The sequence below is a fragment of the Pezoporus occidentalis genome, unplaced genomic scaffold (assembly GCF_034315485.1).
Source record: "Pezoporus occidentalis ecotype Australia unplaced genomic scaffold, CSIRO_AGI_Poc_V1 ctg10, whole genome shotgun sequence".
Classification (NCBI taxonomy): domain Eukaryota; kingdom Metazoa; phylum Chordata; class Aves; order Psittaciformes; family Psittacidae; genus Pezoporus; species Pezoporus occidentalis.
This window is the reverse complement of record NW_026912779.1, coordinates 1,222,264-1,250,012: the sequence shown is the minus strand read 5'-3', so window position 1 is coordinate 1,250,012 and position 27,749 is coordinate 1,222,264. Positions and strand designations below refer to the sequence as shown.

Genomic DNA, 27,749 nt, shown 5'->3' with positions numbered 1-27,749 from the left:
GCCACATGTGTACTTTGGGACTGAAAACCACAAGCAGTTTGTGTGGGGACCCCCCAGCAACTGTTGAGTTTGGGTTCGGAGGAATGGAAATACGTGGTTTGCTAGGATGCAGGCTGTTAAGGCTTCTCCCAAGCCTGTATTCCATATGCTGTTGGAAGGAGACCGAGGTGGAAGCTTCATGTCACCAACCAAGAGTAGCTGAAGTGGTCAGACTCATGCCAGCTACTTCCAGACCTTTCCTATCACAAACCTCACCCCGAGAGTTTCTCCTGTGTTCTCCTCCCCTTGCTTCTTTGTGCACCAACCTCTTCCTCATGTCAAGCTGTGCTCAAATGAACTGCAACAAACCCTATGGAGCTGGAGACTGGTTTACACCAGCAGCTAGCAGAAACCAACCTGCTGTGAAGAAATGACCCAAATCAGGGGATTTTAGTGAGCTGCTGAAATCCTCTTTACATGCCCCTGTGTTCTCATTGTTCTTCTCTTTCGTAGAAATGGCTCCTTCCTCCTCGGCCCGTGTTAGTGGGCCAATTACATGACACTCATCCAGTGTGGGGCTGTTTCCACTCTGCAGCCCACAGAGTCCAAAGGCTTTTCCATTGCTTTGTTCCCAAAAATCACAAAGCCAGCAGCAACAGGGCATGGAGCCCGATGAAAAGTGCACCCCTGTGGTGAAAGCTGACCACAAATGACAGGCTCCCACCAACAGCCTGTCTGGAAAGGCAGAGGGGCAAATGCCTCTCCCTGGTCCCCTCCTACTCCCTCCGTGACACTGGATGCGGGGGGAGCGTGCCTGAACTCCGGAGGCAATGCCACGCCGCTGGAGCTGCATGGAGGGCGCTGGATCTCAGACCCACAGGGGATGCTCGGTCTGACTGCGGCAGCTTTAATCCCTTTCTTCTTCTCCCCCTCAGAGTGGCCCCTGCGACAGGAGCCCTCCCTCAGCTGCTGATCACTTCAAGATGGGAGAAGTTGGTCTGGAGCAAAAGGGGTGGAAATTCGACCTCTGTCACTGAGGGTATGCAGTGAATGAGCAGCTCTGGGTCGGAGAAGGCTGGAGAGGTTTGTTCTTTTTGCATTGAACTTCAGGCTTTTCTAAATCCCAAACTGGAAAATGTTTCAGACTGGATTTTCATAGAATCCCAGCCTGGTTTGGGTTGGAAGGGAACTTAGAGCTTATCCGGTTCCAACCCCTGCCACAGGCAGGGACCCTTTCCACTAGAGCTGCTTGCTCCAAGCCCCTGTGTCCAACCTGGCCTTGAACACTGCCAGGGATGGGACATTTTGTCCTGTTTGCTTTCTGGCAGCCTGAGAAGTGCCCTCCCCAGTGCTCAGAAACCATCCCCAGAAGTGAGCAGCTCCAGCAGAGCTCTGCTTCTGCTCAGCCCCAGCTCTGTTTCCATGGTGTGCTGGTGCTTACCTAGCGCTAATCAAACAACATTTACATCTCCTTCCCTAACTTGCAGACTGCAGCAGGCTGCTGGAAGGAAAGAGTTATGCATGTGCCATAGCTGCAAAGAACCTTGCAGGGAGCAGAAGGGCTGCGGCAGAGAAATACACCGAGTAGCAGCAAGTCAGGCTGAAGGCTCCCCAGATCCCAGTCCCTTTCCAGTCATGGCTGATGGCACCCACATGGAATGGTCTCAGACCTCTTCAGGCATGGCCAGTGCTCAGGTCAGTTTCTGAGAACCCCAAAACTCCCTTGGTTCCTATTTCCACACCATCGGGAAATGAATTCTGTTTCACTCCTTGCACTGGTGTTGCTTTCACACACATACATTGGTTTCACTTGGGTCTTCCTCCTTTTCTCAGGGTGGCTTGGCTATGTCCCTGTCCCCTCTTGTCCTGCTGTTCTGGCCCAGAGAAACCAGAAAGAACCAAAGAATCATAGAATTAGCCTGGTTGGAAAAGCCCTTTAAGTTCATCAGGTCCAACTGTTCCCCAGCACTAACCCATGGCACTGAGGCCTCGTCTCCACGGGGTGTGAACCCTTGCAGGGACGGTGACTGCAGCCCTGCCCTGGGCAGCCTGTTCCAATGCCTGAGCACCCTCTGGGGCAGGAATTGTTCCTCAGCTCCATCTAAACCTGCCCTGGTGCAGCTTGAGGCCGGTTCCTCTTGTCCCATCCCTTGTTCCTTGGGAGCAGAGCCCAGCCCCTCCTGGCTCCATCCTCCTGTCAGGCACTTGTAGGGAGCCATCAGGTCCCCCCTGGGCCTTCTCTTCTCCACACTGAACCCCCCAGGTCCATCACACCCCTGTGCTCCAGGCCCTGCACCAGCTCCGCTGCCCTTCTCTGGCCCCACTCCAGCCCCTCAATGTCTCTCTCGCAGTGAGGGCTCCAGAACTGAACACAGGATTCGAGGTGCAGCCTCACCAGTGCCCAGCACAGGGGCACAATCCCTGCCCTGGCCCTGCTGCCGCACTGGTGCTGATCCAGGCCAGGATGCTGGGGGCTTCCTGGCTGCCTGGGCACGAGCTGCTCGTGTTCAGCTCCATCACTCAGCACCCCCAGCTCCTGTTCATAAGCAGCTTCCAGCCTGGAGCCTTGCAGGGGGTTGTTGTGACCCAAGCGCAGGAGCCAGCACTGAGCATGGTTGAATCTGATGCAACCGGTCACAGCCCCTGGATCCATCCTGTCCCCGTTCCTCTGCAGAGCCTCCTCCGCTCCAGCAGCTCAAGTGGGACGGGTGCCCCCCCGCCGTGGTCCCCGCTCTCGCTGTGTTTCTCCGGGTGAACGTGGTCCAGCAGGGCTCTGCTCCCCGGGCCGTGTGAGCACAGCCCCCGGGGGCACCTCGGGCCCCTCCCGCGGGGCGGGCCGGGGCGGAGCGGTGCTGGCGGAGCGGAACGGAACGGAACGGAGCGGAGCGGAGCGGAGCGGCGCGGGCCGGTGGCGGCGGCGGGCGATGGGCGCCGGGCAGTGGGCGCTGCTCTGGGCGCTGCTGGCGGCCCTGCGCCCGCCCCGCGGCGGGGCCGGTGAGTGCGGGGACCCGGGGGGGGATGTCCTGGTTTGGGGGGCTGCGCGGGTCCGGCGGGGCACGGGGAGCGCTTTGCCGGCTGGTGTGGCGTCGATTCCCCCCGCCATCAGCCGGGCTGTGCCCCGTGCCCCCATCCTGCCGGGCGGGCAGCACAGCTGGGACCCGGCGGGGAGCGCAGCAGCGGCTTTGCAGCGGGTTACTGGCGGCTGAGCATCGCAGGCAGCCCCTCAGAGAGCGGGTCCCGCTGTCCCGGACACAGCTCTGCGCTGTGCTGTGCCACACCGGCCCACACCGGCGGGTCTGGGCTCCGTCCCGTTAGCGACCCGGCGCTGGGAGACATCAGCGGGAAACGCAGCGGTTCGTGGCACAGGGATGCTCTGCAGGGGGCTGGCTGCTGGCTTTCGGCTCCACGGGCTTCGTTACCTGCTAAAACAAATGCAAAGGGGTAAATGGAGGTTTTGGTTTTAAAGTGTGCTGTCATCAGGGCTGACTCATGTTTGGGAGCTGGCGGGGATCGGTAGCCCACACTCAGGGATGCTGAGGGGGGGTGGTGGGATTCGGTGTGTGTTTAAGGAGGTTTAACAGGGAAGGCAGGACCTGCTTAAGTCCACAGAGGAGGAGAGGAGGACTTGCTTGAGAAGAGGCCACGGAGATGCTGCGAGGGCTGGAGCAGCTCTGCTCTGGAGCCAGGCTGAGAGAGCTGGGCTGGGGCAGCCTGGAGAAGAGAAGGCTCCTGAAGGGGAGACCTGAGAGCAGCTCCAGTGCCTGAAGGGGCTGCAGGAAAGCTGGAGAGGGGCTTGGGACAAGGGATGGAGGGACAGGCCAAGGGGAATGGCTTGAACCTGCCCGAGGGGAGACTGAGCTGAGCTCTTAGCAGAAGCTCTTCCCTGTGAGGGTGCTGAGGCGCTGGCACAGGGTGCCCAGAGAAGCTGTGGCTGCCCCATCCCTGGCAGTGTTCAAGGGCAGCTTGGACACAGGGGCTTGGAGCAAGCTGCTCCAGTGGAAGGGGTCCCTGCCTGTGGGAGCAGGGGTTGGAGCTGGAGGAGCTTGAAGGTCCCTTCAACCCAAACCAGGCTGGGGTTCTATGAACGTGAGTGTTTGCTTAGCGCAGTGAGGGGAACTCGCTGTGGATTTAACCGGGAATCGGGGACAGGTTTACACAAAAGGTGTTAGAACCCCAGGAGTCTCTTTGGAAGTCAGCCCGGGGGGAATCCACTTCTCACGGCTCCCAAGGAATGGGGAGGCAGGAAACCCGCAGGCAGGGGCTCCTCGTTCCTCCTGCCCTGTCCCTGCGGACACGCTCAACAGGAATCTGTTGCCAGCAGGTGAATTACTTCCAGTAGTGGGAACCCCAGGTCTAGGGATGAAGGGAGCTGCTTGGCAGACCTGGGTGTTTTCTAACACCCTCCTTACTGCCACTGCAGCAGCAGGACTTGTTGTTCCAGTCCTGATCTGTGCAGCTCCCTGCTCTTTGTTTTTCATCCACAGTAAGGTATCTCACCTTTAAGAGTTGAAACACCCTTTTCCAGGCTATTGCCAATGGAGACGGGCACATGGGAGCAGCCAGGCTGCACAGAGCACTCTGGCTTTGCCAGTGCTTTGGTTTCCCTGTGGTTCCAGGTGTTTGGAGTGAGCAGCACTGGACTTGCAAGTGGGTTTGTTCCCATTCCAGCTCTTGCCTCGGGCCAAGCTGCGGTAGGCGAGGGGAGCTGCTCCTGTGTGGCAGGCACCACGGCTTTCAGCTCCTTGCTCCAGCGTGGGCTTTGGGAGCCAGCCTAAGGAAATGGCTCTGGGCACAGGCAAAGGGTGCCTTGTGACATGGGGCAAATCCCTGTGAAGATGCCATGGAGACAGCCACATCCCGAGCAGCTGGGGATGGAAGGGGTACCCGAAGGCAGCGTTGGATGTGAAGAATTCCTGTCATCACATGAGTCACAGAGGAAAGTATTTCATTCCTGGGCTAGCAAACACCACCTTCCCACTTCATCAGGGTAGAAAAGGAGGCTGAGGTTCTCTTTGCCTTTAAACTTGAAGCAGTGTTTGGAAGCAGGGATCATCCTGGAGCAGGCAGAGTGCGTGCCAAGGGCAGGGACAGCCAGCGCACATCCGTGTCCTCCCCAGCCAGGGGTCCATGCGGGGGGAACTGCTCCGGCTGGAGCTTCCAAAGGAGCACAAACACAACGGTTTGAGCTTGATTGTGCCGGGCAGGAGTGGCTTTTCCTCTGGGAATGGCGAAGGAAGGGGAGGGGATTTGGGGGTCGCTCACTTGTTTGCCTGGGGCCACCCTTTTGGAGCTGTGTGAGAGCGGGTATCCCGACGGCAGCCAGCTCGGGTTTGCAGCAGTCACATGGCTGTTGTTTGTGTTGGGATGGTGAAGCTTAGGAAGCAGGTTGGAAAGGCTTAGGGTCTGAAAGGGAAACCCATTGTTTTGTGTTTGAGCCAGGGGGAACCTTGAGCCTCCCTCCGCACCAGCAGCCCCGGCAGCGCTCAGAAACCCTTCCCGCATTCCTGTCTAGAAGCAGCATTTCGGGAGGGTTAAAAATAGGGAGCAATTTAGCAAAGGAACATATCCAGCCTCAAAACGAGCTTGTGTTTCTTGGCTCCGGGCAGAGCACGCAGGCTCCTGCCCCATTACTCACAGGAGTAGTGACGTAGCTTTAGAAACTCGGTGTTTGATGTTGGGCTGAGACCTGCCTCCAAACAAACTGTGCTGAACCCAGGTTAAGGTTGTGCTTTCTGCTGGGGGAGTACCTTTGAAACCGGGAATAATCGGGGGTGCGTTTTGGAAGAGGCAAATGAACTGAGCTGCAATTCCTGCCTGGCACCCTGCCTGTGCTTGCTGAGAGCACCAAGGGAGGTTTCCCACTCGGCTGGGCTTTCTGTGCGCCTGGGAGAGCTTTGGGAAGCCATAAAAACTACTTGTGATATAGTCACTGGATCTCTTCAAAAACACACAGCTTTTTGGGGGAGAATTGATTTCTATGGGGGGAACTGTTCGGTATCGAGCTGCTCTCGGTTTTGTTTGGGGCTGGGGTGGGAGGGAGAGGGGAAACGCCGTTACAGGGCTGGGTATGCTCTGTCATCTGTAAGTAGGGGCAGGAAGCCTTCAAGGAGCTGGTAAATAGCCTTCCCTTGGGAAAAATGTTTGGGACAAGACCCTGGAGAACAACACTAAAGAGCAGCCGGCCCCTGCACACTGCCTGAAGGCTTTCCTTTAACCATTGGCAGCTGTGTGCCCTAGAAAAGCAGCTCCTTGGAGGCATTTTGCTTAGCAAAAGTGCTTGTGGTGCTTCTGAGGGCATCTCCCCGCTCAGAGCAGCTCACCCTGTGCTGGGAAGGCAGCAGCACCACCAGCAAAGAGCCTCAAGTCAGCAAAATCCCTGCCTGGGACTGCCTCTGCTCCGGCTGAACATGCTGGGGATGAGGCCCCAAAAGGGGTTCACTGGAGTAAAGTCCCAAATTCCTCCTGCCAGGGATCCCTCTGTATTCCAGTCCTGGCGGTGTGATGCAGCAGGAATAGCTCCTGCCTGTCCCCTGCCAAAAGAGAAGGGGCTGAGCTCTTCCTTTACTCTGGGCTGCTCCTGTTTGGTTTAGAAAGCGGGTTTTTTGGAGGTGCTGCTTGGACATAGTCTTGGGACAGCTCCTGCTCCATATTTCCCCCCTGGGCCTGTTAGAGGTCTCAGGGATTGGGAACTTCTGGAGCATCTGTAAATGAGCTGCCTTTAACTATGGAAGTGGTGGGGCTTTGCAGGGTTTTGGAGGGGGGCACTCGCTGCCTGCTGCTAACAAACCTGAGGTCTTCTCTTGCAGACGCTGCTGCCCAAACGGCAGGTCTGAGGCCACTGCTGTCAGCAGAGCCCCACCACCCCAAGCGAAGCGTGGCCACCGCTGGCCACTGGAGCCCGGAGCAGCCCCAGGAGCCCTCAGCCAGCTCCCTGGGACACATTAGGTTTAACCCCACGGTGAGACACATCGTGATCAACGAGCACAAGGACGTCACCTTTAACTGCTCCATCAGAGTACCTCACCTGCTGCTCAGGCCGGATGCTCCGGGCATCTCCTTATGGAAGGACGGGAGGGAGCTGCACGTGCTGGACCGCATCGCCACCAGCCACTTTGAGATCTCTGATGAGGAGGAGGTGGCAATGACCTCCACCTTCAGGTAACCAGTGCCATCCTGCCTGTGCAGATGGGGAGCAGGGATGCCAGGAGCACTGGGTGAGACAATTAGCAGGGGCTTGGGACTGGGGGTTAGAATGGGCAGGCTCTCCCTAGCCCTCAAAGCCTGGTTTTGCAAGCCCAGCTTCTGCTAGGTGTGTGCTGTGGGGTGATTGTTACTCATTGAACCCCCCCCCCCAGGTTTCCAGTTTGCTGTGTCCTCCTGTGGGGGCTGTGTGTGGGAGCAGGCTCCCCACCAGAGCCCTGCTCTCTGCTCTCTCTGGCAGCATCGTTGCCGCCCAGCGCTCGGATAACGGCTCCTACGTCTGCAAACTCAACATCTCTGGCATGGAGGTGGTGTCGGATCCCATCTCGGTGCAGCTGGAAGGTGAGCTGCAGGAGGGGCAGCGGGGACATGCTGCAGCATTGTGCCCTTGGCTGAGTGACAGCTCTGGGGACCATGATCTGGGAGCTGTCCTCCAGAAAAGGGGGATCCTGGTTGGGAAAGGGCTTGTTTCATAGCCCCAGGCAGCACAGTTTGGGGTTGTTGCCAACCTCTCTGAATCTGTTGCTTCTCTGTGCCTGTGCAGGGCTCCCACACTTCATTCGCCAGCCTGAGAAGCTGAACGTCACCAGGAACAGCCCCTTCAACCTGACGTGCCAGGCCGTGGGCCCGCCGGAGCCTGTGGAGATCTATTGGTTTCGCAACAACATCCGAGTCAATGAGAAGCCCCACATCTCCCCATCAGTCCTTGTGGTGCCAGGTGAGCTGTGGCCAGCGGGGACACCTCTGTGTGGCTACAGGGAAGGGCAGGGTGGGATCTTGTGCATCCCACAGCCCATCCCCTTGGCCTCACCCTCCTGTTGGCAGGGGCTGTGATCCCCCATGCTGTCACCAAGCCTTGCAGCCTGCTCTGCTTTTGTGCTGCACGGTGCGTTGCTGAAGGTTGGCTGGAAAGCTCAGCATGGAGAGCTTGCCATAAAGTGTGGCTGTCACGTTGTGTACAGTGGGACACGGGGTCCGGCTCTGCTGAAGAGCTACCGCAGAAGGACCAGTTTGCAGCCTGGTCCTGCTCTGTCCTCAGCACTGGGAGCACAGCTCTGCCCAGCACTGCCTGTGCTGCTTGTCCAGTAGCCCTGGGACCACTCTGCATGGGATGAGCTGGGGGCAGGAACCCCCATCTGACCCCCTTTGGCTGCTACCAGGAATTTGTTCCTTGGAAGTGGCAGGACACTCAGACTCAGAGAGAAGCAGATTTTTCTTCACCCTCTGACCATTCCAGTATATACACTGCTGCTCTTATGAGCTGCTTTACTGGTGGTCCCCTCTCAATGCCTTTGGAAGACCTTGGGATGGCCCCTGCAGCGTGTGTCCATGCAGCCTGGTGGAGCACAGGAGGAAAAGTCCTTCATGTGGCAAAGACCCCATCACAGATTCGCTGTAGATTTCTGGATGTGCTCATGGGGAGGCCCCTGTCTCATTAGCAACCAGACTGTACCCGGCTCGCCCTGGCTGCCCAAGACAGGCTTTAAAAGGCAGTGAAAGCCGGAAGAAGTGACTCACTCCTCTTGGATGTTCCTGCATCCGGCTGGCACAGCCTAAGTTGGGTCATTGCAGAGTCCCCTCCTGGCCCAGGAGCTCTGTCAGTAAAAGCCACTGCTGCTGCTGTGAGCAAACACTTGCCATGTCCAGCACATCGCTGTGCCCAAAGGGGTACCCCTGCACCCCCAGTGTGCCCAAGGGGGGCAGCCCTGCACCTCTAGCAAAGTCCTTTGCATGGGACAACAGTCCTGAGCACTGCTGCTGCCCGGGGTAACCTCCCATAAGCCATGCCACCACCCCAGGGGAAACAAGCAGCTCTGCACACTTGGGTATTCCCAGTGCCCCCCAAACCCTGTTATCAGCTGGGAGATTTGAGCAATCTTGGAAGAGCATTAAGTCATCTGATCCCAGCTGTGCTGGTGGGACCTTCTGCTTTCTGCCTTTCCCTTTTTGCACACACAGAGCAAGTGCTTACTCAGGAGTTGTGCAATGGGGCCACAGGAGCATCCAGTCCTGCCACGATGCCGTGTGTGTGCCTGCAGTGGGGATGGTGCTGAAGCTGGTCCTGGGTCACCCCCAGGCACTGCACAAGTGCCACAGAGGGAAGAGATCAGTGAGAGATGAAAGGTCCTTTGTGTTGCTGGGTAAAAATACAGCAGCAGAGCAAGAGAGGAAGCTGCAGGGGATAGCAGATGAATCGGTGGGACCAGCACCTGTGTGCTCTGCAACCCCAGAGCATGAGCAGCAGCTCAGGGAGGGGATCCTGCCCCTCTGCTGTGCTCTGGGGAGACCCCCCCCTGCAGCCCTGATCCAGGTCTGGGGCAGCAGCACAAGAGGGACGTGGAGCTGTTGGAGCGAGGCCAGAGGAGGCCATGGAGATGATGCGAGGGCTGGAGCAGCTCTGCTCTGGAGCCAGGCTGAGAGAGCTGGGCTGGGGCAGCCTGGAGAAGAGAAGGCTCCTGAAGGGGAGACCTGAGAGCAGCTCCAGTGCCTGAAGGGGCTGCAGGAAACCTGGAGAGGGGCTTGGGACAAGGGATGGAGGGACAGGCCAAGGGGAATGGCTTGAACCTGCCCGAGGGGAGACTGAGCTGAGCTCTTAGGCAGAAGCTCTTCCCTGTGAGGGTGCTGAGGCGCTGGCACAGGGTGCCCAGAGAAGCTGTGGCTGCCCCATCCCTGGCAGTGTTCAAGGGCAGGTTGGACACAGGGGCTTGGAGCAAGCTGCTCCAGTGGAACCCAAACCATTCCACGATTCTATGATTGTGTTATTTTGGTCAGGGTCAGTAAACAGGTCCATGTTTTCCCTCTGCAGGTCTCACTGAAGCCACACTGTTCAGCTGTGAGGCTCACAACAGGAAAGGACTGACTGCATCCAGCCCAGGGCTGGTCAACGTCAAAGGTAAGAGACAACGTGATGCTTGCTTTACCAGAGCACGTGTGTCCAAGCAGAAGCTGTTCTGGTCTCCGCACTCCCACGCACCCATTCTACACAAGCTGAAGGAGATGCTTGTATGACTCCCATACTTATTTCCTCTCCCATTCTAAACCTCTATTTAACATCAAGTGGGATGCACGTAGTAGCATGGTCATCCAGTGTGGTTCCCTCATGCCAGTATCACCACTGTGGGAGGAAGCATCAAAGAGCACATTTGAAAGCAGAACTGTCAGCGCCAGAGCTGGTTTCGGAAGGGCTGTATCGCTCTTTTCCTTCCTTCAGAACCAGGGTGTGCTCACAGTTTTCCATAGGAAATGATGGAAATTCCTGACATTCTTGATGGAGGCCACTCTAGCAATGTGAGGAAGGTGTTCCCCAAAATATGTCATTGCTTCTAAGCAACCCTGAGTGCTGTTTCAGCTCATAAATACAGAACATGGGCAAAAGAGTCAAATAGTTCTCTTCTTCCCTGCCCAGTGGTGTTAAACATCTGCAGCACACTGTTGGAGGGTGCTGCTGTGGCTGTAGTGAGGACTTGGAGCTCACACACAGTTGGTCTGAGCCCCAGGAGGTGCCAGGGGGAAGCCAGATGTGCCATGGTTGTGCTCAGGCCTCCAGCTGACTGCTTGTGGCTCTTCTTGGCTGAGGGACCTGGGGGGTTCAGTGTGGAGAAGAGAAGGCCCAGGGGGGATCTGATGGCTCCCTACAAGTGCCTGACAGGAGGATGGAGCCAGGAGGGGCTGGGCTCTGCTCCCAAGGAACAAGGGATGGGACAAGAGGAAACGGCCTCAAGCTGCACCAGGGCAGGTTTAGATGGAGCTGAGGAACAATTCCTGCCCCAGAGGGTGCTCAGGCATTGGAACAGGCTGCCCAGGGCAGGGCTGCAGTCACCGTCCCTGCAAGGGTTCACAGCCCGTGGAGACGAGGCCTCAGTGCCATGGGTTAGTGGTGGCCTTGGCAGTGCTGGGGAAGGGTTGGACTGGAGGAGCTTGAAGGGCTTTTCCAGCCTGGTTGATTCCATGATTCTGTGATTCCCTGCAGGAATACCGTCTGCACCGCTCCGCGTGGATGTCCTCAACAGAACAGGCCACGGTATCGTGATATCCTGGGTGCCAGGCTTTGATGCCTTCTCTGCCTTCAACAGCTGCAGAGTCAAGGTGAGCATCCAGAACCCTCCTTACCCTGCAGCCCCCCTTACACACAGGCCTTGAGGCAGGTGGAAGTCAGTGTTTGGCATGAACCACACGGATCTGACCAGGCTTTTGGTTTGGACAAATGGACTTGGGCTTTCCCAGGTGCTTTGAAAGCAGAAGCTGGCACTGCTGCCCTGTGGTCCGGGTGGCTGGGGATTTGTGGTGATATTGAGGAGTCCAAGTAGTGCCCGGGCACTGGGACCTGGGGCAGCCGAAGCACCACTGGGATGGACAGGAGGGTTGGAAGGAGCTGCTGCTGGACACCAGCTTGGTGGTGTCTGCTCCCAGAAAGTGGCTTTGCTCTGCCTGCTGTGAAGGAGGTAGTTGGTGGAAGGGGTCTCATAAAGAGACTGATGCAGGGAGCACGAAGCAGGTTTTTGTCCCAGGAGCAGGGAGGTTGAGTGGGGTGAAACAAAAGGCAAGCTGCCTGCCTGGAAGAGCCCACCTGGGCTCCTGCCTGTGAACTGTGCAGGAGTGAGCCATGAGAATCTGTCTCCTTGGGCAAGACAGCCAGGTTGTCATGACTCTTCATGCAGAGATGCCCAGAACGGCTCCAAGTAGCTCTTGAGAAGTCTTTGTAAGCCTTGAATGGCTGCAGGCACCTCCTTGTCCCTACTTTTACCTCCTGCTCAAACCATTCCCACCCAAGCAACCTTCTAGCTGGGGTCTGGAGATGGACTTTCTCTTGGCTCTCCACTCCCTGCTGGTACTGGGAAGGAGCTGAGCCTGTCCTCTGGACAAGCCAGGGAATGCCATCTGCCCTGCAAGCAGTTTCCACCTGCTCTCTTTGGCATTGCTGGTTTCACAGCCCAAGCCCGCTGCTTCCTCCCCTGGGGGTGTGTGTTCTGTACCGGCCAATGTACACTCCAGCTGAGATAGTGCCTGGAGAGAGGCCGTGTTTGAAGACAGGTAAAAGTGAAAGGAGTTACAGAAAGGTACCAGAGCTAATATTAGCACCATGTCCGCTGCTGCCTTCCAGCTGGAGCTTGGGAAGCGGGGTGGAGAGCCAAGGAATTTCCTATGACTTAACGTTCACGGTCTGTCGTTAGGAAATAGCCTTTCCAAATGGAAAACAGGACAGGAGTTCTGGCAAAAACACAGCTGTGACTAAGCCTTTTTGCTGCTGTGCCCTTTGATAATCCCCTCGCTTGGGCAGCGTGGCCCACAGCCCGAGTGACTCCTTCCTGAGCTTGAAAGGGAGCTGGTGGTGCCACACGTGCAGTTCATAGAATGGTTTGGGTTGGAAAGGACTTAAAGCTCCTCCAGCTCCAACCCCTGCCACAGGCAGGGACCCCTTCCACTGGAGCAGCTTGCTCCAAGCCCCTGTGTCCAACCTGGCCTTGAACACTGCCAGGGATGGGGCAGCCACAGCTTCTCTGGGCACCCTGTGCCAGCGCCTCAGCATCCTCACAGGGAAGAGCTTCTGCCTTATCTCCAACCTGAACATCCCCTGTTAGTCAGAACCCATCACCCCTTGTCCTGTCACTACAGTCCCTAATGAAGAGTCCCTCTCCAGCATCCTTGTAGCCCCCTTCAGACACTGGAAGCTGCTCTGAGGTCTCCACGCAGCTTCTCTTCCCAGGCTGAACAGCCCCAATGTTCTCAGCCTGGCTCCATACAGGAGGTGCTCCAGCCCCTGAGCATCCTCGTGGCCTCCTCTGGACTTGCTCCAACAGCTCCATGTCCTCATGGTGAGGACCCCAGCACTGCACACAGTGCTGCAAGTGGGGTCTCACCAGAGCAGAGCAGAGGGGCAGGATCACCTCCTTCAGCCTGCTGCTCACGCTGCTTTGAATGCATCCCAGCACACAGGGGAGGTCTGGGCTCAAGTGCACCCTGAAGCTGGCTCATGTTCAGTTTCTCATCAACCAGCACCCCCAGGTCCTTCTCCTCGGGGCTGTTATGGTGCAGTTTGCATAAAGCCTGAGTTTAAAAACCACATGGATTTGATGTATTTTTCACCTTCAGAAGAGCAGTTGAGGGGTGAGGAAGCTGAGCTGGGCTCGATGATAAGAACAGCCAGTTCCTGAGGTGCTTTCAGGAGCAGCCTGCTCATTGATCTGCTCATTCAAAGCATCTAGTGATGGCTGGAGACTTTCTCAGCTTTAGGAGGCTGAAGGCCATTCTCTTGTGGCTGGAAAAGACTGCTGGTGTTGATGCTGAGACCATCCTGGAAGGGGGATACTTAACAGGAGTGTACAACTTTCTGCTAGTGGCTCAGGCTGAAACACGTCCTGTGGGTTGCCTTCCCAGTTAACTGTCTCATGCTGGTGTCTTCATTCTTGCTCTTCCCTCTTTCCTCCCACTGGCAGGCCCCTCTCACGGTGCTTCCCATGGAATGAGAGGCTTTCTGAGGGCTGCAGGGGCTGTGTGGGTAGCCACATGGGTGCCCTTTTAGGAGAGAGCAGTTTCCCTTTGTGTGAAGAGCGTGACTTGGTTTTAGTGCATCGACCTCATCCGTGCTGGAGTCTGCTGAGGTCAGTGCTTAGCCCTGCACCATCTGATGTGATAAAGCCTGTGGTCTGATGCTGTGCAGCACAGAAAAGGGTTCTCTTGTGTCTGTTTGGGACTCTCTGCATGGGGACTTTTTGAGGTGCTTCTCTAAGCAGCAAAACCTCCCTCTTCCTTTCGCAGTGATGGGATCCCGTGTCTCTGCCGTGCCCCCACTGCAGCTCTTTTTGCACCTGAGCCCTCACCCTAGGTGCTGTAGATGGCCTGCCATCAGCTACAGAGACAAGGCAGCCTTCAGGAGCAAGGCCCTGCTGGTGTTTGGAGGGGAAGCAGGCTCTGGATCCTGTTTACAGCCGTGGAATTCCTGCCAGGCTCTCACCCTGCAGGTTGCTGCTGTCTAATCCCTGTTTGTGGGCTGCTTTTTCACTGAAGGTGGAGGAAGCTGTTCCACGAAGCAATGTCTCACTTGTGCTGCTCACCACCGCGGTGCCTCCCCACGTGTATCACATCCAGCAGCTGGAGCCCATGGCAGCCTACAACATCAGTGTTTCCTGCAGGAATGAGGTCGGCTGGTCGCCGTTCAGCCCGTGGATAACCGCCAGCACTACCGAGGGAGGTAGGAAATGAGTAGTGGAGCCTGAGGAGGGGTTCAAGGGGGATGTTCAAGGCTGTAGGAAAACCCTGTGCTTTGTGGTTGAGCTACAGCTCCCTTTCCATCAGCCTACCATGTCCCTGCACCCAGCCACCAGCTCTCCTCACCTTGTTTCCCTTTGATTCCTGCAGCTCCAACCACCCCACCACTGAATGTCACGGTGTCATTCAATGAATCCAGCTCCTCCCTGGAGATTCGATGGGCGAAGCCATCCCTGGAGAGGATCCATGGGGAACTGCAGGGCTATCACATCTGGTACAGGTGGCAGAACTCCAAGGGGCTGGTAAGTCACCCCGGAAATGGGGACTTAAAAATCCCAGCAGGCATCAAGCAGGGATGTCCAGTTTGGTCCTGGTGCTTCCATGTGTTCTTTCTGAGCTTAGTCTACTGTCTTGTGCGTCCATCTGGGCTTCTTTAGTACAAGTGGCTTCTCTCTTGCATGTTTATGTAACCCTGGTAATGCCCTAGGTGATTAATATTGTGAATAAGCAGCTCTGCATGAAGGAGACAAGAGGTTTGTTCTCTAAGCTAGAAGTGAGATGCTCTTCCTGGTGTTGACAACCTCCGGTACAGCTTTTGGTGTGGCGTTTGAGGTTTGCCAGCATCTCTTGGCACTTTCAGCAATGGAGTCAATCACAAGGTGTTTGGGAGAGTTTGTTCCCCGGGGTTTGAGTTGTTCCTTATTCTGGTGGGATTGATAGAATCATGGAATGGTTTGGGTTGGAAGGGACCTTAAAGTTCACCCAGCTCCAACCCCTGCCACAGGCAGGGACACCTTCCACTAGAGCAGCTTGCTCCAAGCCCCTGTGTCCAACCTGGCCTTGAACACTGCCAGGGATGGGGCAGCCACAGCTTCTCTGGCCACCCTGTGCCAGTGCCTCAGCACAATTCCTATTCCATGCATTAACTCATCTGCAAACCCATGGCACAGAGTTTCAAAGCTCAAGGAACATTTTGGGTCTGGGGACCTCCGTGGGAGGTTATGAAGTCCTCTGGCACATCCTTGCTTGCTTTTCCTAGGATTCGGGAGGTAGCCTTCAGGAATTTGCTAGGTTGAGGTTGGCTTGACCTCTTGGCCAGTCCTGGCTTATCCACTGGGCAAAATCAGCTAAGCCCAGGAATCCACCAATGGTTGGGAGCCTCTGGATAACTGCAGATGTATCCAGCTGTAACCCCTGTGCTGTGGTTCCTTTGTCCCAGGCTGAAAGCACAGCGAAGCACTGAGGGCCTGAGCCGGGTGTGGAACAAATGACTCACCCCTGGGTTTTGTAGGATGCTGCATTTTCTGTTCTCCTTTTCTGCCTCTGAAAAGAGCATGTATACATCCAGCGTGGATCCAGGCAGGGAGCAGTGCTGCGGTCTTGTGACCAGCATGGAATAAAAGTTGCTGACATATTTGTCTTCTCTGGAGCAGAAAGCACAAAAAAGGACTTGCCCTTTAAGCCCTGGGAGGGTGACTCTGTTGTTGTTGTTGTTGGGTTTTCTACATTGCCCCAGTCAGAGCATCATGGAATAGTTTGTGTTGGGAGGGACCTTAAAGTTCACCCAGCTCCAAGCCCTGCCATGGGCAGGGACCCCTTCCACTAGAGCAGCTTGCTCCAAGCCCTTGTGTCCGACCTGCCCTTGAACACTGCCAGGGATGGGGCACTCACCAGTCAGATGCTTATGGGCTGGACTTTCTGCCTGGCTTCCTGGTCAAGGAATGGCTTTCGGAAGGCTCCAGAACCCCTCTGCTGGGGGGTGACTTCAGGTGGGAGAGACCTCGGCTCTTTGCAGGCAGAAGGAAGCAGCTGTGGTTGTTGCTGCCTCGTTTTGGCAGCTCCAGGTTTTATGGGAGGCAGAGATGTGGGTCAGAGCCAGCCGAGGGCAGGGCTGGATGTGAGGGCTGTCAGGGTGAAGAGCTGAAGCCTGTGCCATAACCTCTGTGCACAGCACCCTGTGTTCTCCCACACCCCCCAGGGGTCTCCTGTGCTGATGAGCAGGCAGCCTGAGGCACAAGAGCAGTGGGTTTGCTGTCGAGGGGAGCTCTGATGCCTCAGGAATAAAGTGCTTGACTTTAGGCCTGGACAGGCTAAATATGAAATGGCCCAAAACAAGCAGTTTTAGAACCCAGCACGAGGAAGACTGGGGTTTCTGCATTTCTGTGTCAGCAGGGCCATCTGCAGGCCTCTTCTTGTGCACACCAGCTCCGAAACTGTTCTGAAAGCTTCCAAGAAGTTGGTTTATTTTCCTCTGAAGCCAGCAGCTCTTCTTTGAGCCAAGGCTGGAGAGCTGGGACGTGAAGGAATTCCTCAACCACCACAAGACCCATAACAAACATGGAGTTGGGCACTTGTGTCCTGCAGGAAGGGCTGTCTGCTCTGCTCTCCACAGCCTGTGTGATAGCAGCTGGGCTCTGTCCTCAGATGACACAACAGGGCTGCCTGTGATGTGAATGGATCCTGGTCCAGTTTTAGGCTGGTGGAAGGGAAAGGATCTCATGGAATCAACCAGGCTGGAAAAGCCCTTCAAGCTCATCCAGTCCAGCCCTTACCCCAGCAGTGCCAAGGCCACCACTAACCCATGGCACTGAGGCCTCGTCTCCACGGGCTGTGAACCCTTGCAGGGACGGTGCCTGCAGCCCTGCCCTGGGCAGCCTGTTCCAATGCCTGAGCACCCTCTGGGGCAGGAATTGTTCCTCAGCTCCATCTAAACCTGCCCTGGTGCACCTTGAGGCCGTTTCCTCTTGTCCCATCCCTTGTTCCTTGGGAGCAGAGCCCAGCCCCTCCTGGCTCCATCCTCCTGTCAGGCAGTTGCAGGAGCCATCAGGTCCCCCCGAGCCTTCTCTTCTCCACACTGAACCCCCCAGGTCCCTCAGCCCTTCCCCATCACCCCTGTGCTCCAGGCCCTGCACCAGCTCTGTTGCCCTTCTCTGGCCCTGCTCCAGCATCTCAATGTCTCTCTTTGAGTGAGGGGCCCAGAGCTGAACACAGGATTCCAGGTTTCCACTGAAGGATGCTCTGAACATGAAGTAGAAGAGCAGGAGTGAGAGGGGAGGCTGCAGCAGGTGCCAGCTCATGTTGCTCCCTGATGGTGCAGACACGCTCCTGGGCCTGGACCATGTCATATCCATCCCTGTGGCTTTTGTCTGACCATGAGCAGAAGCTTTTTCCCTCTGAGCAGCTCTGATTCCCTCCTCCTTGCCCACTGATTCGCTTTGGCTGCTCCTTTTGCTCAGCCTGTGGTGTTCAGCCAGGGTAAGGAGCTGGGCTGTGCTGGCCACAGCAGCCTGCCAGATGTTTCGGACCCCACTGTGCAGCTGTTTTGCAGCTGGAGGCCTGTGGAGAGCAGCAGCAGCAGCACTTTGTCGGTTGAAGAAGGCCAGGAAACAACAGGGAATTTGCAGGGAAAGACTCACTCGTGTTTCTAGCAAGGAGAAAGGTCTGTGCCACGGGGCACGCTGCCTCCTGCCGTGGTAGCAGGCAGGGAAGCACACCCTTGTCACTGGCCATACTGTTAGCTTGACACAAAAAATAGTCAGGAAATATCTGCCCTAAGATTCTTGCTGTGGCCGGGCACTTGATCAGTCAGAGCAGCACTGCTGGAGCTGAAAGCATGGAATCATAGAATGATAGACTGGTTTGGGTTGGAAGGGACCTTAAGATCATCCAGCTCCAACCCCTGCCACGGGCAGGGACCCCTTCCACTGGAGCAGCTTGCTCCAAGCCCCTGTGTCCAACCTGGCCTTGAACACTGCCAGGGATGGGGCAGCCACAGCTTCTCTGGGCACCCTGTGCCAGCGCCTCAGCACCCTCACAGGGAAGAGCTTCTGCCTTATCTCCATCCTGACCTTCCCCTATTTCAGTCTGAACCCATCACCCCTTGTCCTGTCACTACAGTCCCTGATGAAGAGTCCCTCCCCAGCATCCTTGTAGCCCCCTGCAGACACTGGAAGCTGCTCTGAGGTCTCCACGCAGCTTCTCTTCTCCAGGCTCTGTGTTACCAGCAGTGCATGAAGTGCTTTTCCCCTTCCTTGTGAGATCACTTTCCTGGCCCACGCTGCTGGTCCTGCTGCTGCTGAGAAGCAAAGAGCAGCAGTGGCACCGGCTTTGGACGGGAAACGCTGCTCAGCCCCTTTCAGATCCCATCCGGCTCAGGCAGAGCTATTCTTCTCTAGAATCAGCTTGGTGTTGCGCTTCCTCTGGGCTCGTGGCAGCAAAGCAAGGCAGAAGCTGGACGCGGGGACTGTGTTCCATGCATCTCCAGGTCTCCCTCCCTCTGCCTCTCCCAGTTCAGGCTCTTCCCTTGCTCTCTCCAGCAGAACGGCTCCACTGAAGCCCAGCACAACGCCAGCAGGATTGCCCTGCCCGTGGTGGCCACCAACGCCACCTGCTCCGTCCGGGTGGCTGCTGTCACCAAAGGAGGAGTGGGACCCTTCAGCACCCCCGTGGAGGTCTTCATCCCTGGCAGCGGTAAGGAGACCCCCATCCCTGTCTGCGTGGTGTGGGAGCAGGGCATGGTGATGGGAAGTGATGCAGGACGTGCTTTCCTTGCCTGGCCAATGCAGTTGGTACCCCTCCATCCTCCTTCACATGCTTTCCGTGTCACCCAGCCAAGAACCTGGGACCTTCCGCATGCTCTGGAAGCCAGGAGAGACTTGCTCTCCACATCCAGGCTTGGTCCTTGTGCCCTCTTCTCCCATGTAACCTGTTGGGCTCTCCTGGGTTTCACCCCTGGGAAATCCTCCCCCAGTCCCCGTGTGCTGCAGGCTGAGCCAGCTCCATTAATGGGATATTTCCTTAGGATTAATAACCACAGCCCCCTCTTCGACTCCAGCCTCCGGGAATGCCGACTCCTTTATCATAGCCCTGGGCTTTATCTGCGGGACAGTCGCCGTGGGGATCATCCTCTGCTTGTCCGTGGTCATCCAGAAGAGATGTGTGGAGACAAAATATGGGTAAGCCAAAGGGGGCACAGCTTCAGAGGGGCCTGAGCTGGGTGGGCTGGAGACACAGGGCACAAGGAGGCAGGGTGGGTGGCTCAGGGACAAGGTTCCTGTCTCTGAGGCTGATGCTGTTGCCACAGATGGCATTTGTAATGCCTGGGGTGAGGGACCCAGTGTATTTTGGTACTTCCCCTGCCCTCCTTAGCCCAGCATTCACCTTTCACTCCCTATTCCTGTGTCTAAAGGGAAGTGACCTTGTGCAACTTGGCACGGGAAGGGTGGCCTCAGCGTCTTGACACAGAGGTGAGGGAGCAGAGGTGTGCTGTATCCTGTGGCCTGTGTCCCAGAGGAGCCCCTCCTGCCTCCTCCCACGCCATGGTCTGATGGCCAAGTGTGGCACCAGCCCTGCCAGGCACAGGGGCTGCTGCTGGAGCACGTAAGGGCTGTTGGAACAGTGGGACAAAGGGCTGGTGTCTGCTGCAGCCAGCCAGTGCTGCTCACTGCTATGGGGTTGGTTAAGCAGTTGTGGTGCTGGCAGCTTGGCTTGTAAGTGCCATCCCTTGGGTGTCTGCTGCCAAAGTGGAACCATGCTAGAGTTAACTCCTTTGGAAGGGAAGAGCAGCACTTCGGTAAGGAGAGTTTATTGAGCTGGAATCCCACCTGTGCTCATCTCCCACAGCATCTCCCCATCCCACGTCGGAGATTGGTTGTATCTACCAAGCCCTTTCCTGCTTGGTGTAGCATTTGCTGCTCTTTACTTCAGATGCTGCCTCCCTGGGAGCTCTTCAGCATCCGCTGTGGTTTAGTTCCTGGAGCTGGGTGTCTGCTCAGCCCCACACCACAGCATCTCCCCGCAGAGTGCCCATCCATCACCACTGTTCTGGGGCCATGGTGTGAAGCTCCCTTTAGTTTTTGCTGTCGGATGGGGTTGCAGATGCTAACAGAGGGCATTGACAGGCTGGAGCTGTGCAAGAGGAGAGGTCACTTTGGGAGGCTGCAGATGTGGGCACCTGTTCCTACTGGTACAGGCTGCTCTCTGAGTAGGAAGTGAGTGTCCCGGTTCCTGCCCAGACCCCCCCTGTGACTCACTCCTCGACACATCAGCCTTGTTTATCAAGTGCCTGTTTTCCTCAGGCACTGTAAGCAATGGCACTGGTCCAGGAAGAGGGAAACGAAAGAGATGAGAACAGCTCTGAGGACTCAGGGCTGCTGGTTGGTGAGAGGTTGCTGCAGCCTCCCCGTGCCTGAAGGGGCTGCAGGAAAGCTGGAGAGGGGCTTGGGACAAGGGCCTGTAGGGACAGGCCAAGGGGAATGGCTTGAACCTGCCAGAGGGGAGACTGAGCTGAGCTCTTAGGCAGAAGCTCTTCCCTGTGAGGGTGCTGAGGCGCTGGCACAGGGTGCCCAGAGAAGCTGTGGCTGCCCCATCCCTGGCAGTGCTCAAGGCCAGGTTGGACACAGGGGCTTGGAGCAAGCTGCTCCAGTGGAAGGGGTCCCTGCCTGTGGCAGGGGTTGGAGCTGGAGGAGCTTTAAGGTCCCTTCAACACAAACCATTCCATGATTCTACAAACGCGTTTCCTCCTTTGACACCAGTACCCCTGGCAGTGCTGTGGTTGCCCGTGCCCGCAGCAGAGGTTCCTTCACTGAGCTGAAGCAGCCACGGGGTCTGTTTCTGTCCCCCCAGGAATGCTTTCAGCAGGAATGACTCCATGCTGGTAGTGAGCTACACAGCCAAGAAGTCCTACTGCCGCAGAGCCATCGAGCTGACACGTGAGTGTGGCCTTCCTGTCCCTCTGCAAGGGACAGCCCAGCAGCTGGAGGTGAGCTGAGCTCCTGTTCCCCTCTCCCGCAGTGGGCAGCCTGGGTGTCAGCAGCGAGCTCCAGCAGAAGCTGCAGGATGTTGTTGTGGACAGAAACGCCCTCAGCCTGGGGAAGGTGCTGGGAGAGGGTGAGTGCTGGGGCTGGAATGCTGGGGCTGGACATATGGGGCAGGGGCTGCCACTGGGAGCTCCACCAGCTGCAGGCCTGGCGGATGTGGGGAGAGGGTAGGTCAAGGTGACCAAGTTCCAGCACCCCTGGGTTCACGTCCTTCTGCCACCGGTGGGGGACAAGTGTCCCATGCTCCCTTTGGGGATGAGGTCTCCGTCTTGGAGCATTTCAGACCTTCAGGAACACAGTGGTGTCCTGGAAGGCAGTGCTTTGGGCTCTGGGTAAAGTGCTGGCTTCTTTCCCATGTGCAGGGGAGTTCGGGTCAGTGATGGAGGGACGCCTCAGCCAGCCTGAAGGCACCCCACTGAAGGTGGCTGTGAAGACCATGAAGTGTAAGTCATCACCCTGGCCTCACAGAACCTGTGGGTGCTGGTGTTCTGGTACCCATCTCACGTGCTCTCTCTGCATCCTGGCACCATTCTGCGGGGACGGTGGCCTCTGCCCCATCAGCCAGCCAAGGATGAGACATTCCTATGGTGCTTTCCCCTGACCCACAGAGGAGCTGTGCTGCAAAGGGAGATGGCAGCAATGATTTTGGGTGTTAAACCTCTTGGGGTTTTAAACCTCCTTCTTCTTCTCTGCTTCCCAGTGGATAACTTCTCCCACAGGGAGATAGAAGAGTTCCTCAGCGAAGCAGCGTGCATGAAGGACTTCGACCATCCCAATGTCATCAAGCTCCTAGGTATGGCCCTTCCATCTGGGATTTGGGATGGGGAGCTGGACCGGGCTCTGTGGTGCCTTTCCCCATGGACCTGTGCAACCTGTGTGTGTGTTTTGCAGGCGTGTGCATCGAGCTGAGCTCCCAGCAGGTCCCCAGGCCCATGGTGATTCTGCCCTTCATGAAGTACGGTGACCTGCACAGCTTCCTGCTGCGCTCCAGGCTGGAGATGGCCCCCCAGGTAAGGAGCACGGGGAGCAGAGGGCCCCGTGCCTGGAGCGGGGGGCAAAGTGGGACAAATCTGCCTTTGCTTCTGAGAGCAGAAGAGGACTTGGCTGTAGCCCTGCTTCCTGCTGTGTCAGGTGGAAGCGGTGGGATCCAGCTCCACAAAATCCCATGGGATTCTCCCCTTCCCTTCTCCAGGCTGAACAAGCCAGCTCCTTGTACACCATCTCCTCCAGCCCTGTGTGCATGGGCTTGCTCCGACTTGCCCTTGCCCTGCTGAGGAGCCCCGGATGGGGCACAACGGGGAAGCACAGCTTCTCTTGAGCTGCTGACTGTGTTCTTGCTAATGCAACACTTTCCCTTCCCAGTTTGTGCCCCTGCAGACGCTGGTGAAGTTCATGGTGGACATTGCCCTGGGGATGGAGTACCTGAGCAGTCGGCACTTTCTCCACAGGGATTTGGCAGCTCGGAACTGCATGTGAGTGTGTTCCCCTCTGCTTTGTCCCGGGCAGATGAACACCAGTGGCAGCCCTGTGGGTGCACAGCACAACCCTGGCTTCTTGCAGTAGAACCTCCCTCGGGCTTCAGAGACGTGGGTAAAGAGCTCAGGCTCTGGGTTCTGCTTTGGAACCTGGCACATCGAACTTCCCTACCCTGTCATCCCTGTTTCCACGCGACAGGCTGCGGGATGACATGACGGTGTGCGTGGCAGACTTTGGGTTGTCCAAGAAGATCTACAGTGGTGACTACTACCGCCAGGGCCGCATAGCCAAGATGCCGGTGAAGTGGATCGCCATTGAGTCCCTGGCTGACCGCGTCTACACCACCAAGAGTGATGTGGTAGGGCCATGGGGTTGGGCCGCCAGAGCTGGGGACTGAGCCCTGGCTGGAGTTGTCCACCCTCCCTGCACCTTATAGAGACACAGCAGCAAACAGGTTGGAAAAGCCCTTCAAGCTCATCCAGTCCAACCATTCCCCCAGCACTGGCGAGGCCACCACTGCCCCATGGCACTGAGGCCTCGTCTCCACGGGCTGTGAACCCTTGCAGGGACGGTGACTGCAGCCCTGCCCTGGGCAGCCTGTTCCAATGCCTGAGCACCCTCTGGGGCAGGAATTGTTCCTCAGCTCCATCTAAACCTGCCCTGGTGCAGCTTGAGGCCGTTTCCTCTTGTCCCATCCCTTGTTCCTTGGGAGCAGAGCCCAGCCCCTCCTGGCTCCATCCTCCTCTCAGGCACTTGTAGGGAGCCATCAGGTCCCCCCTGAGCCTTCTCTTCTCCACACTGAACCCCGCAGCTCCCTCAGCCCTTCCCCATCACCCCTGTGCTCCAGGCCCTGCACCAGCTCTGGTGCCCTTCTCTGTCCCCGCTCCAGCCCCTCAATGTCTCTCTCATAGTGAGGGCTCCAGAGCTGAACACAGGATTCGAGGTGCAGCCTCACCAGTGCCCAGCACAGGGGCACAATCCCTGCCCTGGCCCTGCTGCCGCACTGGTGCTGATCCAGGCCAGGATGCTGGGGGCTTCCTGGCTGCCTGGGCACGAGCTGCTCGTGTCCAGCTCCATCACTCAGCACCCCCAGCTCCTGTTCCATGAGCAGTTTCCAGCCACTTTCCCCCAAGCCTGGAGCATTGCAGGGGGTTGTCGTGGCCCACGTGCAGGGTACTGACTGTTGTACATTGGAAGCACAAAGCAGAGGAGTGGGAAGCTGTCGGCAGCAGCACACGCTGCCCTTTCCCTGCCTCCTGGAACAGGTTTCCCGAGTGGGCCGCTCGCCTCTTCGGTGCCATTGCCTCGCAGTGCCCATGCTGGGGAGGGCAGGGCTGGCGTGACAACCCCCAGCATTGTGCTCCGGGCCCGTGGACGCTGGGCACTGACCTTTCCCCATGAAAGGATGCATTCATCCCTCCTGGCAGCGTCCCCTCAGCGCGTTCTCCCTTTGTCCTGGCAGTGGGCATTCGGCGTCACCATGTGGGAGATCGCGACGCGGGGCAAGACACCCTACCCAGGGGTGCAGAACCACGAGATCTACGAGTACCTCCTGCATGGGCAGCGCCTCAAGAAGCCCGAGGACTGCTTGGATGAGCTGTGAGTCCGGACACCCCCTTGCTGGCTGTAGCACACCCTGCAGGTGACCTGTGCTGCCGTGGCCGCTCTGGCTGCTCTTGGTGCCTCTTGGTTGCCCATGTCCTTTCCTTAGGCACCGAATGGGGTTAAAATGGTGCATCACAGAGCAAAGAAAACTGTGCCAGCATCCCCGTGCTGCAAACCTGCCTCTCCAAGGGGAGTAAGATGGGTTTGCACCAGGGAGGGAGTCACATTCCGCCTCACCACCTCCATTTCCCCCAGAGCCCTCAGAAGTAACTGGTGCTGAAGCCTGGATTTAAAACCAAAGGGCAAGGATTTATCCTTTTCTTCCTTGGGGGGGTGCACAGGCAGGATGCTTACAAGAGCACACAGAGGTGGGCTCTTGGAGGACAGGTGGCCATAATGGTGTGGGTCACCTTTAAACTCCAAAGCATCAGAAACACAGCCTTCAAACCCCTTAATACTTGCCTGAAACTCCCAATTTCTGATGTCCCGAAGGAAAGGCAGATCCCAGAGCAGGGAAGGGAGGGAAAAGCCTCTTCACTGCAGGCAAACGGGTGCACAGAAATCCCAACAAATCCGCCCGCAGAAAGGGATGTGTTTGCGGTGGAAGCGTCACCGCGCCGGTGGGAGCCGCGGGATGGGAGCACTGCCCTCTGCAGTTGGTGCTGGGGCAGCAGGCTCTTTGGGATCCCCTTGGCCAGCTCTTGGCTCTTCCCTGACCCACAGCCGTGCCTCCAGTTAGTCAGGCCCATCAGTGCCTAAACCCTCTGAATGCGGGAAGGGGCAAGCGTGGAAAGCTCACAACCGGGCATTCCTGAGCAGCTCACAAAGGATTTCGCCCAGGTTTTCTTCCGGAGTTGTTCATTAGTGCCATTACAGCGGGGGATGTTTCATCCCCCCCGGGCTGTGAGCTGCAGATACAAATGGGTCAACTGGCCAAGGTGCTGGGAGTTGCACAGCGTTCCTAAGGGCCCCTCTCCAATGCCCGTCCCTAAAGGAAGCCATGGAGAAACCTTGTGCCCAGCTCTGGGAGCTCCCAGTGTGCCCCAACATCCAGCTTGGGATGGGGCAGCCACAGCTTCTCTGGGCACCCTGTGCCAGTGCCTCAGCACCCTCACAGGGAAGAGCTTCTGCCTAAGAGCTCATCTCAGTCTCCCCTCGGGCAGGTTAAAGCCATTCCCCTTGGCCTGTCCCTCCATCCCTTGTCCCAAGCCCCTCTCCAGCTTTCCTGCAGCCCCTTCAGGCACTGGAGCTGCTCTCAGGTCTCCCCTTCAGGAGCCTTCTCTTCTCCAGGCTGCCCCAGCCCAGCTCTCTCAGCCTGGCTCCAGAGCAGAGCTGCTCCAGCCCTCGCAGCATCTCCGTGGCCTCCTCTGGCCTTGATCCAACAGCTCCACATCCCTCTTGTGCTGCTGCCCCAGAGCTGGATCAGGGCTGCAGGGGGGGCTCCCCAGAGCCCAGCAGAGGGGCAGGATCCCCTCCCTGAGCTGCTGCTCACGCTCTGGGGGTGCAGCACACGGGGGGGGGGGGTGTTCTGGGCTCAAGCTCTCACTGAAGCCGGGTCATGGGGAGCTTCCATCACCCAACACCCCAAGTCCTTCTCTGTTTAATGCAGAGCAGCTCAGGGCTTGCCCAGTACATCCCTACCCCTGCCCTGGCAGCGTGCCCCCGGATAACCGCGCTCCTCTCCCCATTCCCAGCTATGCCCTCATGTCTGCGTGCTGGAGAGCCGACCCCGCCGCGCGCCCCACGTTCCCGCAGCTGAAGGTCCACCTGGAGAAGCTGCTGGAAAACCTGCCGGCCATGCGGAGCTCCGGGGACGTCATCTACATCAACACCAGCCTGCCCGGGGAGAGCCCGGATTCCACCCAGGACTCGGGCTTCCCCCAAGCCGACTCGGACCTGGAGGCCGGGGACGTGTCGGAGCCCGGCTCCCCCGGCGCGGAGGCAGCGCTGGTGGCTGTGGACGTGCATCACCAGCACCGGGAGCCCTGGGGCACCAGGTACGTCCTGGAGGAGCCGCTCGCTGGCCCCACGGAGGAGGCCTACGTCCCGCTGCTGCCCGGGGGGCCGGGCTCGCTGTGGGCACAGGCCAGCACCCTGCCCGCCGGCAGCAGCCAGGGCGGCGGGGAGGACTCTGAGGTGCTGCTGTGAAGGGAGCGGGGTGAGGATGGGATCCAGGAACAGGACGCAGGGTGGATGTGAATAAACAGGAGTCTGTTTTATAGATCATCTCCTGCATGGTTTTCATGGAGGAGGCTGCGCTGGGGGATCGCAATTAGAATCACAGAACCCAGCCTGGTTTGGGTTGAAGGGACCTCAAAGCTCCTCCAGCTCCAACCCCTGCCACGGGCAGGGACCCCTTCCACTAGAGCAGCTTGCTCCAAGCCCCTGTGTCCAACCTGGCCTTGAACACTGCCAGGGATGGGGCAGCCACAGCTTCTCTGGGCACCCTGTGCCAGCGCCTCAGCACCCTCACAGGGAAGAGCTTCTGCCTAAGAGCTCAGCTCAGTCTCCCCTGTTTCAGTTTGACCCCATCACCCCTTGTCCTGTCCCTACAGCCCCTGATGAGGACATGAGGCCATTAAATGCTGTAGCTGTTTGCCTGCAGTGGGAGGCGCTGGTACCCGAGCTCCCCACGGCTCACAGGGAAGGGGCAGCCGCTGACCCGTCCACAGTGGGGCTGGAGGGTGCTGAGGGGTAGGAGCACACGGTGGGCACCTATGAACTGCCCTGTCCCACCCTGCTGGGGTGGAAACCATCGGTGCTCTTGCAGCCATGGGAAAGAGGAGTCCGAGGGGGGCATGGAGCCGCCCTGCTTGGCCCGGCCCTTCCCCGCTGCCCCGTTTCGGCTCTTCCCATAGCAGGGGCTGCTCTGCAGCACCCGGCACCGCGCCGTGCCCAGCAGATGGAGCCGGGACCCCGCGCTCCGCCCGGTGCGGCTGCCGCTGCCTCTGCCGCGGGGAGCCGGGATGCGAACGGGTGCAGGGCCTGGAAATGGGGGTGCAGGGGTGGAAATGGGGGTGCAGGGGTGGAAAAATGGGGGTGCAGGGGTGGAAATGGGGGTGCAGGGATGGAAAAATGGGGGTGCAGGGGTGGAAATGGGGGTGCAGGGGTGGAAATGGGGGTGCATTGGCTGGCGAAGAGTGTGAAGCGCTGGGGAAAGGGGTGCCGGGCTGGGAAAGGGGTGCAGGTGTGGGGAAGGGGAAGTCGAATTGGAGGTGGGGGTGCAGGGGCTGGGGATTGGGATGCCTGTCTGGGGAAGCGGTGCAGGGGTGGAGAAGGGGGTGCAGCGACTGGAAATGGGGGTGTCGAGTTGGAGATAGGGATGCGGGGGCTGGAAATGGGGCTGCAGGGGCTCGGGAGAGGATGCCGGGCTGGGAAGGGGCGCAGGGGATGAGGAGAGGGGTGCTGGGCTGGGAAAGGGGGTACCTGGGCGGGGAGGGATGCGCGCTGCAGGTGGGGGTCCGT

General features: G+C 58.0%; 1 protein-coding gene across 3 annotated transcripts; it reads left to right on the top strand.

Moving 5' to 3' along the window:
* The first annotated feature begins 2,865 nt into the window (after positions 1–2,865).
* MERTK (MER proto-oncogene, tyrosine kinase) lies at positions 2,866–26,505 on the top strand. Of its 3 annotated transcripts, none has more exons than XM_062608517.1 (19): positions 2,866–2,973; positions 6,786–7,137; positions 7,421–7,521; positions 7,724–7,897; positions 9,986–10,072; positions 11,150–11,265; positions 14,185–14,368; positions 14,536–14,687; positions 18,705–18,855; positions 19,187–19,340; positions 21,010–21,095; positions 21,178–21,273; positions 21,566–21,646; positions 21,904–21,996; positions 22,095–22,213; positions 22,566–22,675; positions 22,878–23,037; positions 24,142–24,278; positions 25,979–26,505. In XM_062608517.1, the coding sequence occupies exons 1-19, from the start codon at positions 2,904–2,906 to the stop codon at positions 26,430–26,432; spliced, it is 2,877 nt and encodes a 958-aa protein (XP_062464501.1). In that variant the 5' UTR covers positions 2,866–2,903; the 3' UTR covers positions 26,433–26,505. The 3 variants fall into 3 exon arrangements, with proteins under 3 accessions (XP_062464501.1, XP_062464509.1, XP_062464491.1); XM_062608525.1 differs by having other exon boundaries at positions 18,702–18,855; positions 19,220–19,340; XM_062608507.1 differs by having other exon boundaries at positions 18,702–18,855.
* Positions 26,506–27,749: the final 1,244 nt, after the last annotated feature.

Coding starts and splice junctions, on each gene's coding strand:
- MERTK (XM_062608507.1), top strand. CDS start 2,904: ATGGGCGCCGGGCAGTGGGCGCTGCTCTGGGCGCTGCTGGCGGCCCTG. Junction 14,369..14,535: donor CGCCAGCACTACCGAGGGAG/GTAGGAAATGAG, acceptor TGATTCCTGCAG/CTCCAACCACCCCACCACTG. Junction 24,279..25,978: donor GAGGACTGCTTGGATGAGCT/GTGAGTCCGGAC, acceptor CCCCATTCCCAG/CTATGCCCTCATGTCTGCGT.